This window comes from Oncorhynchus clarkii, chromosome 4 (genome assembly GCF_045791955.1).
Source record: "Oncorhynchus clarkii lewisi isolate Uvic-CL-2024 chromosome 4, UVic_Ocla_1.0, whole genome shotgun sequence".
Classification (NCBI taxonomy): domain Eukaryota; kingdom Metazoa; phylum Chordata; class Actinopteri; order Salmoniformes; family Salmonidae; genus Oncorhynchus; species Oncorhynchus clarkii.
The window spans coordinates 1,479,453-1,493,334 of NC_092150.1; the positions used below are offsets into that span (position 1 = coordinate 1,479,453).

A 13,882-nucleotide genomic window follows, 5' to 3' on the forward strand; every position below is an offset into this window, starting at 1 on the left:
CACCACTAGAGGTAGGTTACAGGACTAGTATCCACCATCACTAGAGGTAGGTTACAGGACTAGTATCCACCATCACTAGAGGTAGGTTACAGGACTAGTATTCACCACCACTAGAGGTAGGTTACAGGACTAGTATCCACCACCACCACTAGAGGTAGGTTACAGGACTAGTATCCACCACTAGAGGTAGGTTACAGGACTAGTATCCACCACCACTAGAGGTAGGTTACAGGACTAGTATCCACCACCACTAGAGGTAGGTTACAGGACTAGTATCCACCACCACTAGAGGTAGGTTACAGGACTAGTATATACCACTAGAGGTAGGTTACAGGACTAGTATCTACCACTAGAGGTAGGTTACAGGACTAGTATCTACCATTAGAGGTAGGTTACAGGACTAGTATCCACCACCACTAGAGGTAGGTTACAGGACTAGTATCCACCACCACTAGAGGTAGGTTACAGGACTAGTATCCACCACCACTAGAGGTAGGTTACAGGACTAGTATCCACCACCACTAGAGGTAGGTTACAGGACTAGTATCTACCATTAGGGGTAGGTTAAAGGACTAGTATCCACCACTAGAGGTAGGTTACAGGACTAGTATCCCTCACTAGAGGTAGGTTACAGAACTAGTATCCACCACCACTAGAGGTAGGTTACAGGACTAGTATCCACCACTAGAGGTGGGTTACAGGACTAGTATCCACCACCACTAGAGGTAGGTTACAGCACTAGTATCCACCACCAGAGGTAGGTTACAGGACTAGTATCCACCACTAGAGGTATGTTAAAGGACTAGTATCCACCACCACTAGAGGTAGGTTACAGGACTAGTATCCACCACTAGAGGTGGGTTACAGGACTAGTATCCACCACTAGAGGTAGGTTACAGGACTAGTATCCACCACTAGAGGTGGGTTACAGGACTAGTATCTACCACTAGAGGTAGGTTACAGGACTAGTATCTACCACCACTAGAGGTAGGTTACAGGACTAGTATCCACCACTAGAGGTAGGTTACAGGACTAGTATCCACCACTAGAGGTAGGTTACATGACTAGTATCCACCACCACTAGAGGTAGGTTACAGGACTAGTATCCACCACCACTAGAGGTAGGTTACAGGACTAGTATCCACCACCACTAGAGGTAGGTTACAGGACTAGTATCTACCACTAGAGGTAGGTTACAGGACTAGTATCCACCACTAGAGGTAGGTTACAGGACTAGTATCCACCATCACTAGAGGTAGGTTACAGGACTAGTATCTACCACTAGAGGTAGGTTACAGGACTAGTATCCACCACTAGAGGTGGGTTACAGGAGTAGTATCTACCACTAGAGGTAGGTTACAGGACTAGTATCCACCACTAGAGGTGGGTTACAGGACTAGTATCTACCACTAGAGGTAGGTTACAGGACTAGTATCCACCACTAGAGGTGGGTTACAGGACTAGTATCTACCACTAGAGGTAGGTTCCAGGACTAGTATCTACCACTAGAGGTAGGTTACAGGACTAGTATCCACCACCACTAGAGGTAGGTTACAGGACTAGTATCCACCACCACTAGAGGTAGGTTACAGGACTAGTATCCACCATCACTAGAGGTAGGTTACAGGACTAGTATCCACCATCACTAGAGGTAGGTTACAGGACTAGTATTCACCACCACTAGAGGTAGGTTACAGGACTAGTATCCACCACCACTAGAGAGAGGTAGGTTACAGGACTAGTATCTACCATTAGAGGTAGGTTACAGGACTAGTATCCACCACTAGAGGTAGGTTACAGGACTAGTATCCTTCACTAGAGGTAGGTTACAGAACTAGTATCCACCACCACTAGAGGTAGGTTACAGGACTAGTATCTACCACTAGAGGTAGGTTACAGGACTAGTATCCACCACTAGAGGTGGGTTACAGGACTAGTATCCACCACCACTAGAGGTAGGTTACAGGACTAGTATCCACCACCACTAGAGGTAGGTTACAGGACTAGTATCCACCACCACTAGAGGTAGGTTACAGGACTAGTATCCACCACCACTAGAGGTAGGTTACAGGACTAGTATCCACCACCACTAGAGGTAGGTTACAGGACTAGTATCCAACACCACTAGAGGTAGGTTACAGGACTAGTATCTACCACTAGAGGTAGGTTACAGGACTAGAATCCACCACTAGAGGTAGGTTACAGGACTAGTATCCACCACTAGAGGTAGGTTACAGGACTAGTATCCAACACCACTAGAGGTAGGTTACAGTACTAGTATCTACCACTAGAGGTAGGTTACAGGACTAGAATCCACCACTAGAGGTAGGTTACAGGACTAGTATCCACCACTAGAGGTAGGTTACAGTACTAGTATCCAACACCACTAGAGGTAGGTTACAGGACTAGTATCCACCACCACTAGAGGTAGGTTACAGGACTAGTATCCACCACTAGAGGTATGTTAAAGGACCAGTATCCAACACCACTAGAGGTAGGTTACAGGACTAGTATCCACCACTAGAGGTAGGTTACAGGACTAGTGTCCACCATCACTAGAGGTAGGTTACAGGAATGGTATCCACCAACACTAGAGGTAGGTTACAGGACTAGTATCCACCACTAGAGGTAGGTTACAGGACTAGTATCCACTACTAGAGGTAGGTTACAGGACTAGTATCGACCACTAGAGGTAGGTTACAGGACTCGTATCCACCACCACTAGAGGTAGGTTACTGGACTAGTATCCACCACCACTAGAGGTAGGTTACAGGACTAGTATCCACCACCACTAGAGGTAGGTTACAGGACTAGTATCCACCACCACTAGAGGTAGGTTACAGGACTAGTATCCACCACCACTAGAGGTAGGTTACAGGACTAGTATCCACCACCACTAGATTTAGGTTACAGGACTAGTATCCACCACTAGAGGTGGGTTACAGGACTAGTATCCACCACTAGAGGTAGGTTACAGGACTAGTATCCACCACTAGAGGTAGGTTACAGGACTAGTATCCACCATCACTAGAGGTAGGTTACAGGACTAGTATCCACCACCACTAGAGGTAGGTTACATGACTAGTAACCACCACTAGAGGTAGGTTACAGGACTAGTATCCACCACCACTAGAGGTAGGTTACAGTACTAGTATCCACCACCACTAGAGGTAGGTTACAGGACTAGTATCCACCACTAGAGGTAGGTTACAGGACTAGCATCCACCACCAATAGAGGTAGGTTACAGGACTAGTATCCACCACCACTAGAGGTAGGTTACAGGACTAGTATCCACCACTAGAGGTAGGTTACAGGACTAGTATCCATCACTAGAGGTAGGTTACAGGACTAGTATCCATCACCACTAGAGGTAGGTTACAGGACTAGAATCCACCACTAGAGGTAGATTACAGGACTAGTATCCACCACTAGAGGTAGGTTACAGGACTAGTATCCACCACCACTAGAGGTAGGTTACAGGACTAGTATCCACCACCACTAGAGGTAGGTTACAGGACTAGTATCCACCATCACTAGAGGTAGGTTACAGGACTAGTATCCACCACTAGAGGTAGGTTACAGGACTAGTATCCACCACTAGAGGTAGGTTACAGGACTAGTATCCACCACCAATAGAGGTAGGTTACAGGACTAGTATCCACCACCACTAGAGGTAGGTTACAGGACTAGCATCCACCACCAATAGAGGTAGGTTACAGGACTAGTATCCACCACCACTAGAGGTAGGTTACAGGACTAGTATCCACCACTAGAGGTAGGTTACAGGACTAGTATCCACCACCACTAGAGGTAGGTTACAGGACTAGTATCCACCACTAGAGGTAGGTTACAGGACTAGAATCCACCACTAGAGGTAGGTTACAGGACTAGTATCCACCACTAGAGGTAGGTTACAGGTCTAGTACACACCTTCCTCTGCATCTCTTGCCTTCTTTTCGGCCCCGTCTTGCCTGGCACACTGCAGCATCATCCCACAGAAGGCCTTCATCACCGGGTGACTCTGACTCACTTCAATCTTTAGATAGTGAGCATAGCAACGATAGGCTGTTAGAGAGACACAAGGACAGAGAGTTAGGGAGTTCAGAATCACTGGGCTTAAGCAATAGACACTGGAGTTGAATCAAGATTCCTCCAATCCAAAGCCTGTGCCGGATGTTATGTCTTATGTAGTCGTTATAAAGGCTTTATGAATGCATATGCAACAATTGGGGCACACAATAAAGTTTTACATCTTATACACATTTGCTTATTGCAAGGATTGCCTCCAAAGCCTAAAACAGATGTTTTATCATAACGCCTTATGTAGCAGTTATAAATGCATAATGTAGGCTATGTAGTGTTACCCAATATATTGTACAATAATTGTGTTTTTTTTCCAAAGCTATTCCTACACAACGTCCACAACACCAACACTATTTTAATGATTTATTATACGCTCTTATGAACAGCAACTTACTTTTAGTTCATTAATCTTCAGATAGCTAGGTAGACCAGTCATAGTCAGTACATTCATCTCCAGACAGCTAGGTGGACCAGTCATAGTCAGTACATTCATCTCCAGATAGCTAGGTGGACCAGTCATAGTCAGTACATTCATATCCAGATAGCTAGGTGGACCAGTCATAGTCAGTACATTCATCTCCAGATAGCTAGGTGGACCAGTCATAGTCAGTACATTCATATCCAGATAGCTAGGTGGACCAGTCATAGTCAGTACATTCATCTCCAGATAGCTAGGTGGACCAGTCATAGTCAGTACATTCATCTCCAGATAGCTAGGTGGACCAGTCATAGTCAGTACATTCATCTACAGATAGCTAGGTGGACCAGTCATAGTCAGTACATTCATCTTCAGATAGCTAGGTGGACCAGTCATAGTCAGTACATTCATCTCCAGATAGCTAGGTGGACCAGTCATAGTCAGTACATTCATCTCCAGATAGCTAGGTGGACCAGTCATAGTCAGTACATTCATCTTCAGATAGCTAGGTGGACCAGTCATAGTCAGTACATTCATCTCCAGGTAGCTAGGTGGACCAGTCATAGTCAGTACATTCATCTTAAGTAAAGGAAATATGTCTAATATTACAAACTAAACTATTAAACTCATCAAAGTCAGAGCTAGAAGGGTAAAAAAAAGTCAAGTGAAAGTTTTTTTTGGTGGGTCATCAAGTCGAGGGTCGAGGGTCGAGGGTGGCTACTTTGAAGAATCTTTTGATTTGTTTCACACTTTTAGTAGGGTGCCGTCTTTCAGATGGGACGTTAAACGGGTGTCCTGACTCTCTGTGGTCAGAGGAGGTGTATTAACCCTAGTGTCCTGACTCTCTGTGGTCAGAGGAGGTGTATTAACCCTAGTGTCCTGACTCTCTGTGGTCAGAGTAGGGTGCCGTCTTTCAGATGGGACGTTAAACGGGTGTCCTGACTCTCCATGGTCAGAGGAGGTGTATTAACCCTAGTGTCCTGACTCTCTGTGGTCAGAGTAGAGGTGTCCTGACTCTCTGTGGTCAGAGGAGGTGTATTAACCCTAGTGTCCTGACTCTCTGTGGTCAGAGAAGAGGTGTCCTGACTCTCTGTGGTCAGAGGAGGTGTATTAACCCTAGTGTCCTGACTCTCTGTGGTCAGAGTAGAGGTGTCCTGACTCTCTGTGGTCAGAGGAGGTGTAGTAACCCTAGTGTCCTGACTCTCCACGGTCAGAGGAGGTGTATTAACCCTAGTGTCCTGACTCTCTGTGGTCAGAGTAGAGGTGTCCTGACTCTCTGTGGTCAGAGGAGGTGTATTAACCCTAGTGTCCTGACTCTCTGTGGTCAGAGTAGGGGTGTTAATCGTGGTGTCCTGACTCTCTGTGGTCAGAGTAGGGGTGTTAACCGTGGTGTCCTGACTCTCTGTGGTCAGAGTAGGGGTGTTAATCCTGGTGTCCTGACTCTCTGTGGTCAGAGTAGAGGTGTCCTGACTCTCTGTTGTCAGAGTAGGGGTGTCCTGACTCTCTGTGGTCAGAGTAGGGGTGTTAACCCTGGTGTCTTGACTCTCTGTGGTCAGAGTAGGGGTGTCCTGACTCTCTGTGGTCAGAGTAGGGGTGTCCTGACTCTCTGTGGTCAGAGTAGGGGTGTTAACCCTGGTGTCCTGACTCTCTGTGGTCAGAGTAGGGGTGTTAACCCTGGTGTCCTGACTCTCTGTGGTCAGAGTAGGGGTGTCCTGACTCTCTGTGGTCAGAGTAGGGGTGTCCTGACTCTCTGTGGTCAGAGTAGGGGTGTTAACCCTGGTGTCCTGACTCTCTGTGGTCAGAGTAGGGGTGTTAACCCTGGTGTCCTGACTCTCTGTGGTCAGAGTAGAGGTGTCCTGACTCTCTGTGGTCAGAGTAGGGGTGTCCTGACTCTCTGTGGTCAGAGTAGGGGTGTTAACCCTGGTGTCCTGACTCTCTGTGGTCAGAGTAGAGGTGTCCTGACTCTCTGTGGTCAGAGTAGAGGTGTCCTGACTCTCTGTGGTCAGAGTAGGGGTGTCCTGACTCTCTGTGGTCAGAGTAGGGGTGGTAACCCGTGGGGCCTGACTCTCTGTGGTCAGAGTAGGGGTGTTAACCCTGGTGTCCTGACTCTCTGTGGTCAGAGTAGAGGTGTCCTGACTCTCTGTGGTCAGAGTAGGGGTGTCCTGACTCTCTGTGGTCAGAGTAGGGGTGTTAACCCTGGTGTCCTGACTCTCTGTGGTCAGAGTAGGGGTGTTAACCCTGGTGTCCTGACTCTCTGTGTTTAGAGTAAAGGTGTCCTGGCTAAATTCCTAATCTGACCATCATGGTCACCTAATCATCCCCACATACAATTGGCTCATTCCTCTCCCCTGCAACTATTCCCCAGGTTGTTGCTCAAAATGAGAATGTGTTCTCAGTCAACTTACCTGGTAAAATAAAATGAAAATAGGAACACTTTTTTGGTTACTACATGAATCCATTTGTGTTATTTCATAATGTTGATGTATTCACTATTATTCTACAATGTAGAAAATAGTAAAAATAAATAAAAACCCTGGAATGAGTAGGTGTGTCCAAACTGACTTTGTACTGTATACAGATGAAGTAGGAAGTTTACATACACCTTAGACAAATACATTTAAACTCAGTTTTTCACAATTCCTGACATTTAATCCAAGTAAAAATTCACAGTCTTAGGTCAGTTAGGATCACCACTTTATTTTAAGAATGTGAAATGTCAGAATAATGCTAGAGAGAATTATTTATTTCAGCTTTTATTTCATTCATCACATTCCCAGTGGGTCATTATGGCCAAACAGTTCTATTTTTGTTTCATTAGACCAGAGGACATTTCTCCAAAAAGTACGATCTTTGTCCCCATGTGCAGTTGCAAACCGTAGTCAGGATTTTTTATGGTGGTTTTGGAGCAGTGTCTTCTTCCTTGCTGAGCGGCCTTTCAGGTTATGTCGGTATAGGACTTTTTTTTACTATGGATATAGATTCATTTGTACCTGTTTCCTCCAGCATCTTCACAAGGTCCTTTGCTGTTGTTCTGGGATTGATTTACACTTTTCTCACTAAAGTACGTTCATCTCTAGGAGACAGAACGTGTCTCCTTCCTGAGCGGGATGACGGCTGCAAGGCCCCAAGGTGTTGGACAGATGAACGTGGTACTTTCAGGCGTTTGGAAATTGCTCCCAAGGATGAACCAGACTTGTGGAGGTCTACAATTTGATTTCTTTAGATTTTCCCACGATGTCAAGCAAAGAGGCACTGAGTTTGAAGGTAGGCCTTGAAATACATCCACAGGTGCACCTCCAATTGACTCAATGATGTCAATTAGCCTAACAGAAGCTTCTAAAGCCATGACATAATTTTCTTGTTTAAAGCTATTTAAAGGCACAGTCAACTTAGTGTATGTAAACTTCTGACCCACTGGAATTGTGATACAGTGAATTTTAAGTGAAATAATCTGTCTGTAAAACAATTTTTGGAAAAATTACTTTTGTCATGCACAAGTAATGTCATGCATTCTAAAATCAATCAAATTGTTTTTTTTCCCTCATCAATCTACACACAATACCCCATAATGACATCACAATACCCCATATTGACATCACAATACCCCATAATGACATCACAATACCCCATAATGACAAAGCAAACACAGGTTTTTAGAAATGTTTGCAAATATCACATTTACGTATTCAGACCCTCAGTACTTTGCTGAAGCACCCTTGGCAGCGATGACGCTACAAGCTTGGCACACCTGTATTTGGGGAGTTTCTCCCATTCTTCTCTGCAAATCCTCTTAAGCTCTGTCAAGTTGGATGGGGAGCATCGCTGTCTTGGCTGTGTGCTTCGGGTCAATGTCCTGTTGGAAGGTGAACTGTCGCCCCAAGGTCCTGAGTGCTCTGGAGAAGGTTTTCATTAAGGATCTCTCTGTCTCTCTCTGTACTTTGATCTTTCGGTTGATCCTGACTAGTCTCCCAGTCCCTGCCGCTGAAAAACATCCAAACTCCAAGTGGGCTGTCATGTGCCTTCTATCATAAATGCTTAATTGGTGGAGTGCTGCAGAGATTGTTGTCCTTCTGGAAGGTACTCCCATCTCCAGAGAGGAACTCTGAAGCGCTGTCAGAGTGACCATCGGGTTCTTGGTCACCTCCCTGACCAAGGCCCATCTCCCCCGATTGCTCAGTTTTGCTGGGCGGCCAGCTCTAGGAAGAGTCTTTGTGGTTCCAAACTTCTTCCATTGAAAAACGATGGAGGCCACTGTTTTTTTGGGGACATTCAATGCTGCAGACATTTTATGGCTCCTTTCCCCATATCTGTGCCTCGACACAATCCTGTCTCAGAGCTCTTCAGACAATTCCTTCGACCTCATGGCTTGGTTTTTGCTCTGGCATGCACTGTCAACTGTGGTACCTTACATAGACAGATGTGTGCCTTTCCAAATCATGTCCAATCAATTGAATTTATCACAGGTAGACTCCAATCTAGTTGTAGAAACAGCTCAAGGATGATCAATGGAAACAGTATGCACCTGAGCTCAGTTTCGAGTCCCATAGCAAAGGGTCTGAAAATAAGGCATTTCTGTTTTTGACTTTTAATACATTAACTAAATTATCTAAAAACCTGTTTTCACCTTGTCATCATGGGGTATTGTGATGTCATTATGGGATATTGTGATGTCATCATGGGGTATTGTGATGTCATTATGGGGTATTGTGATGTCATTATGGGGTATTGTGATGTCATCATGGGGTATTGTGATGTCATTATGGGGTATTGTGATGTCATCATGGGGTATTGTGATGTCATTATGGGGTATTGTGATGTCATTATGGGGTATTGTGATGTCATTATGGGGTATTGTGATGTCATCATGGGGTATTGTGATGTCATCATGGGGTATTGTGATGTCATTATGGGGTATTGTGATGTCATTATGGGGTATTGTGATGTCATTATGGGGTATTGTGATGTCATTATGGGGTATTGTGATGTCATCATGGGGTATTGTGATGTCATTATGGGGTATTGCGATGTCATTATGTGTAGATTGATGAGGAATTTGTTTTATTTAATCCATTTTAGAATAAGGCTTTAATGTAGCAACATGTGGAAGAAGTCAAGGGGTCTGAATACTGGGTCTGAGTCCCTAATGGCACCCTATAGTATAGTGCACTACTTATACCTATAGTATATAGTATAGTATAGTGCACTATATAGTGCACTACTTTAGACCAGAGCCCTATGGAACCCTATTCCCTGTGTGGTGCACTACTTTGGACCAGAACCCTATAGAACCCTATTCCCTATGTGGTGCACTACTTTGGACCAGAACCCTATAGAACCCTATTCCCTATGTAGTGCACTACTTTGGACCAGAGCCCTATCAGAAATAGTGTGCTATTTGGAATGTCTCATAACTGCAGCAATTTCTGAGATTGGACTGCAATCACAATGCTGTGGCAAAGCATAGGGATAACGGTCTCACAGACTAGAGAATCCGGATTTAAGGTTTCTGCTTGCAGCATGGTGAAGTGGAGGAGAAAACCACGGGATGGGCCCTGGTCACAGGTAGTGCACGAGGAATAGGGTGCCATTTGGGACACACCCCTATTTCTGTCCTCAAAGTGGGAACTCTATAAATGCATTTATTCATTTATTCAGAGTAAATTGGTCCATTTTACTTAACACTATGGTGAGAGTATCATCGGGGGGGGGGGGGGGGGAGAAAAAATACATACCATTTCAAAAGGTGAAAATAACTGGGAGAAAATTACTTCTTGCCATTAGCCTACATATTGGTTCAAATAATATAATTGTGTGTCTGAAACTAGATCCAATGTCTTCTCTTTAGAGAATTGTAACACTAAGTGGTGAAATCTATCCATGCCTTTAGTGGACTGTTGTGAACACAGGAAGCTGCTGAGGGGAGGACGGCTCAAAATAACGGCCAGAACGGAGCCAATGGAACGGGCATCAACCACCTGGAAACCATGTGTTTGATGTATTTGATACCGTTCCACCTATTCCGCTCCAGGCATTACCACGAACCAGTCCTCCTCCAATGAATTTGCCACCAACCTTCTGTGGTTCTTAGTGGTTGCACACATTAAAACACTAACCTTACAGGGTTAGGCTCAATTACAGAGACATTGTAAGAGGATGGAGTCATTCCACCTCAGACAGCACAAGAAAGTGGATTTCAAAACCCACCAGCTCAGAATGTTCTGAAATAGTTTCTGCAGTGAGAAACAGATACGAATTCCTGAAACATTTTGTTGAAATATAATTTGATCACTGAGAAGGTAAGCTAATTGATTGGATTCAAATTGGCCATGTCAATTTATAGGATTCATATAGTATTCCATTAATGTAGTACCAAACATCCTAACAAAATGCGAGAATGGCTTTCTAAAATTAAATGGAATGTAGTAGTAGAAATGTAGATGTAGTAGTTAAATAGGCTCTGTCCAGAAACAACCCCTAGCCCCTTTCTCCGTGTAGAGCTCTGAGAGGATTGGACAGGGACACGTCCAGACCAGGGGGTAGGAGATCTGAGAGGATTGGACAGGGACACGTCCAGACTAGAGGGTAGGAGATCTGAGAGGATTGGACAGGTACAAGTCCAGACCAGGGGGTAGGAGATCTGAGAGGATTGGACAGGGACACGTCCAGAATAGAGGGTAGGAGATCTGAGAGGATTGGACAGGTACACGTCAAGACCAGGTGGTAGGAGATCTGAGACGATTGGACAGGGACACGTCCAGACTAGAGGGTAGGAGATCTGAGAGGATTGGACAGGTACAAGTCCAGACCAGGGGGTAGGAGATCTGAGAGGATTGGACAGGGACAAGTCCAGACCAGGGGGTAGGAGATCTGAGAGGATTGGACAGGGACACGTCCAGACTAGAGGGTAGGAGATCTGAGAGGATTGGACAGGGACAAGTCCAGACCAGGGGGTAGGAGATCTGAGAGGATTGGACAGGGACAGAGGCTGTTTCCGGACTAGGGGGTAGGAGATCTGAGAGGATTGGACAGGGACAGAGGTTGTTTCCAGACTAGAGGGTAGGAGATCTGAGAGGATTGGACAGGGACAGAGGTTGTTTCCAGACTAGAGGGTAGGAGATCTGAGAGGATTGGACAGGGACAGAGGTTGTTTCCGGACTAGGGGGTAGGAGATCTGAGAGGATTGGACAGGGACACGTCCAGACTAGGGGGTAGGAGATCTGAGAGGATTGGACAGGTACAAGTCCAGACCAGGGGGTAGGAGATCTGAGAGGATTGGACAGGGACACGTCCAGACTAGAGGGTAGGAGATCTGAGAGGATTGGACAGGGACAGAGGTTGTTTCCGGACTAGGGGGTAGGAGATCTGAGAGGATTGGACAGGGACAGAGGTTGTTTCCGGACAAGGGGGTAGGAGATCTGAGAGGATTGGACAGGTACTAGTCCAGACCAGGGGGTAGGAGATCTGAGAGGATTGGACAGGTACAAGTCCAGACCAGGGGGTAGGAGATCTGAGAGGATTGGACAAGGACCGAGGTTGTTTCCGGACTAGGGGGTAGGAGATCTGAGAGGATTGGACAGGGACAGAGGTTGTTTCCGGACTAGAGGGTAGGAGATCTGAGAGGATTGGACAGGGACCGAGGTTGTTTCCGGACTAGGGGGTAGGAGATCTGAGAGGATTGGACAGGGACCGAGGTTGTTTCCGGACTAGAGGGTAGGAGATCTGAGAGGATTGGACAGGGACAGAGGTTGTTTCTGGACTAGAGGGTAGGAGATCTGAGAGGATTGGACAGGGACAGAGGTTGTTTCTGGACTAGGGGGTAGGAGATCTGAGAGGATTGGACAGGTACAAGTCCAGACCAGGGGGTAGGAGATCTGAGAGGATTGGACAGGGACAGAGGTTGTTTCCGGACTAGGGGGTAGGAGATCTGAGAGGATTGGACAGGGACAGAGGTTGTTTCTGGACTAGGGGGTAGGAGATCTGAGAGGATTGGACAGGGACAGAGGTTGTTTCTGGACTAGGGGGTAGGAGATATGAGAGGATTGGACAGGGACAGAGGTTGTTTCCGGACTAGGGGGTAGGAGATCTGAGAGGATTGGACAGGTACAAGTCCAGACCAGGGGGTAGGAGATCTGAGAGGATTGGACAGGGACCGAGGTTGTTTCCGGACTAGAGGGTAGGAGATCTGAGAGGATTGGACAGGGACAGAGGTTGTTTCTGGACTAGGGGGTAGGAGATCTGAGAGGATTGGACAGGGACAGAGGTTGTTTCTGGACTAGGGGGTAGGAGATCTGAGAGGATTGGACAGGGACAGAGGTTGTTTCCGGACTAGAAGGTAGGAGATCTGAGAGGATTGGACAGGGACCGAGGTTGTTTCAGGACTAGGGGGTAGGAGATCTGAGAGAATTGGACAGGGACCGAGGTTGTTTCCGGACTAGAGGGTAGGAGATCTGAGAGGATTGGACAGGGACAGAGGTTGTTTCTGGACTAGAGGGTAGGAGATCTGAGAGGATTGGACAGGGACAGAGGTTGTTTCCGGACTAGGGGGTAGGAGATCTGAGAGGATTGGACAGGGACAGATGTTGTTTCTGGACTAGAGGGTAGGAGATCTGAGAGGATTGGACAGGGACAGAGGTTGTTTCTGGACTAGGGGGTAGGAGATCTGAGAGGATTGGACAGGGACAGAGGTTGTTTCTGGACTAGGGGGTAGGAGATCTGAGAGGATTGGACAGGGACAGATGTTGTTTCCGGACTAGGGGGTAGAAGATCTGAGAGGATTGGACAGGTACAAGTCCAGACCAGGGGGTAGGAGATCTGAGAGGATTGGACAGGGACCGAGGTTGTTTCCGGACTAGAGGGTAGGAGATCTGAAAGGATTGGACAGGGACAGAGGTTGTTTCTGGACTAGGGGGTAGGAGATCTGAGAGGATTGGACAGGGACCGAGGTTGTTTCCGGACTAGAGGGTAGGAGATCTGAGAGGATTGGACAGGGACAGAGGTTGTTTCCGGACTAGAGGGTAGGAGATCTGAGAGGATTGGACAGGGACAGAGGTTGTTTCCGGACTAGGGGGTAGGAGATCTGAGAGGATTGGACAGGGACAGAGGTTGTTTCCGGACTAGGGGGTAGAAGATCTGAGAGGATTGGACAGGTACAAGTCCAGACCAGGGGGTAGGAGATCTGAGAGGATTGGACAGGGACAGAGATTGTTTCTGGACTAGGGGGTAGGAGATCTGAGAGGATTGGACAGGGACAGAGGTTGTTTCTGGACTAGGGGGTAGGAGATCTGAGAGGATTGGACAGGGACCGAGGTTGTTTCCGGACTAGAGGGTAGGAGATCTGAGAGGATTGGACAGGGACAGAGGTTGTTTCTGGACTAGGGGGT

The 13,882-nt window shown here is 46.6% G+C and overlaps 1 protein-coding gene across 1 annotated transcript in view; it reads right to left on the reverse strand.

The window, feature by feature from the left end:
* The window catches only part of LOC139406280 (signaling receptor and transporter of retinol STRA6), a 126,057-nt gene that overhangs the window by 58,881 nt on the left and 53,294 nt on the right, over positions 1-13,882 (reverse strand). The window contains exon 16 of the mRNA XM_071148736.1: positions 3,932-4,066. Coding sequence (XP_071004837.1) covers positions 3,932-4,066 — 135 coding nt within the window. The remainder of the gene's footprint in view (positions 1-3,931; positions 4,067-13,882) is intronic.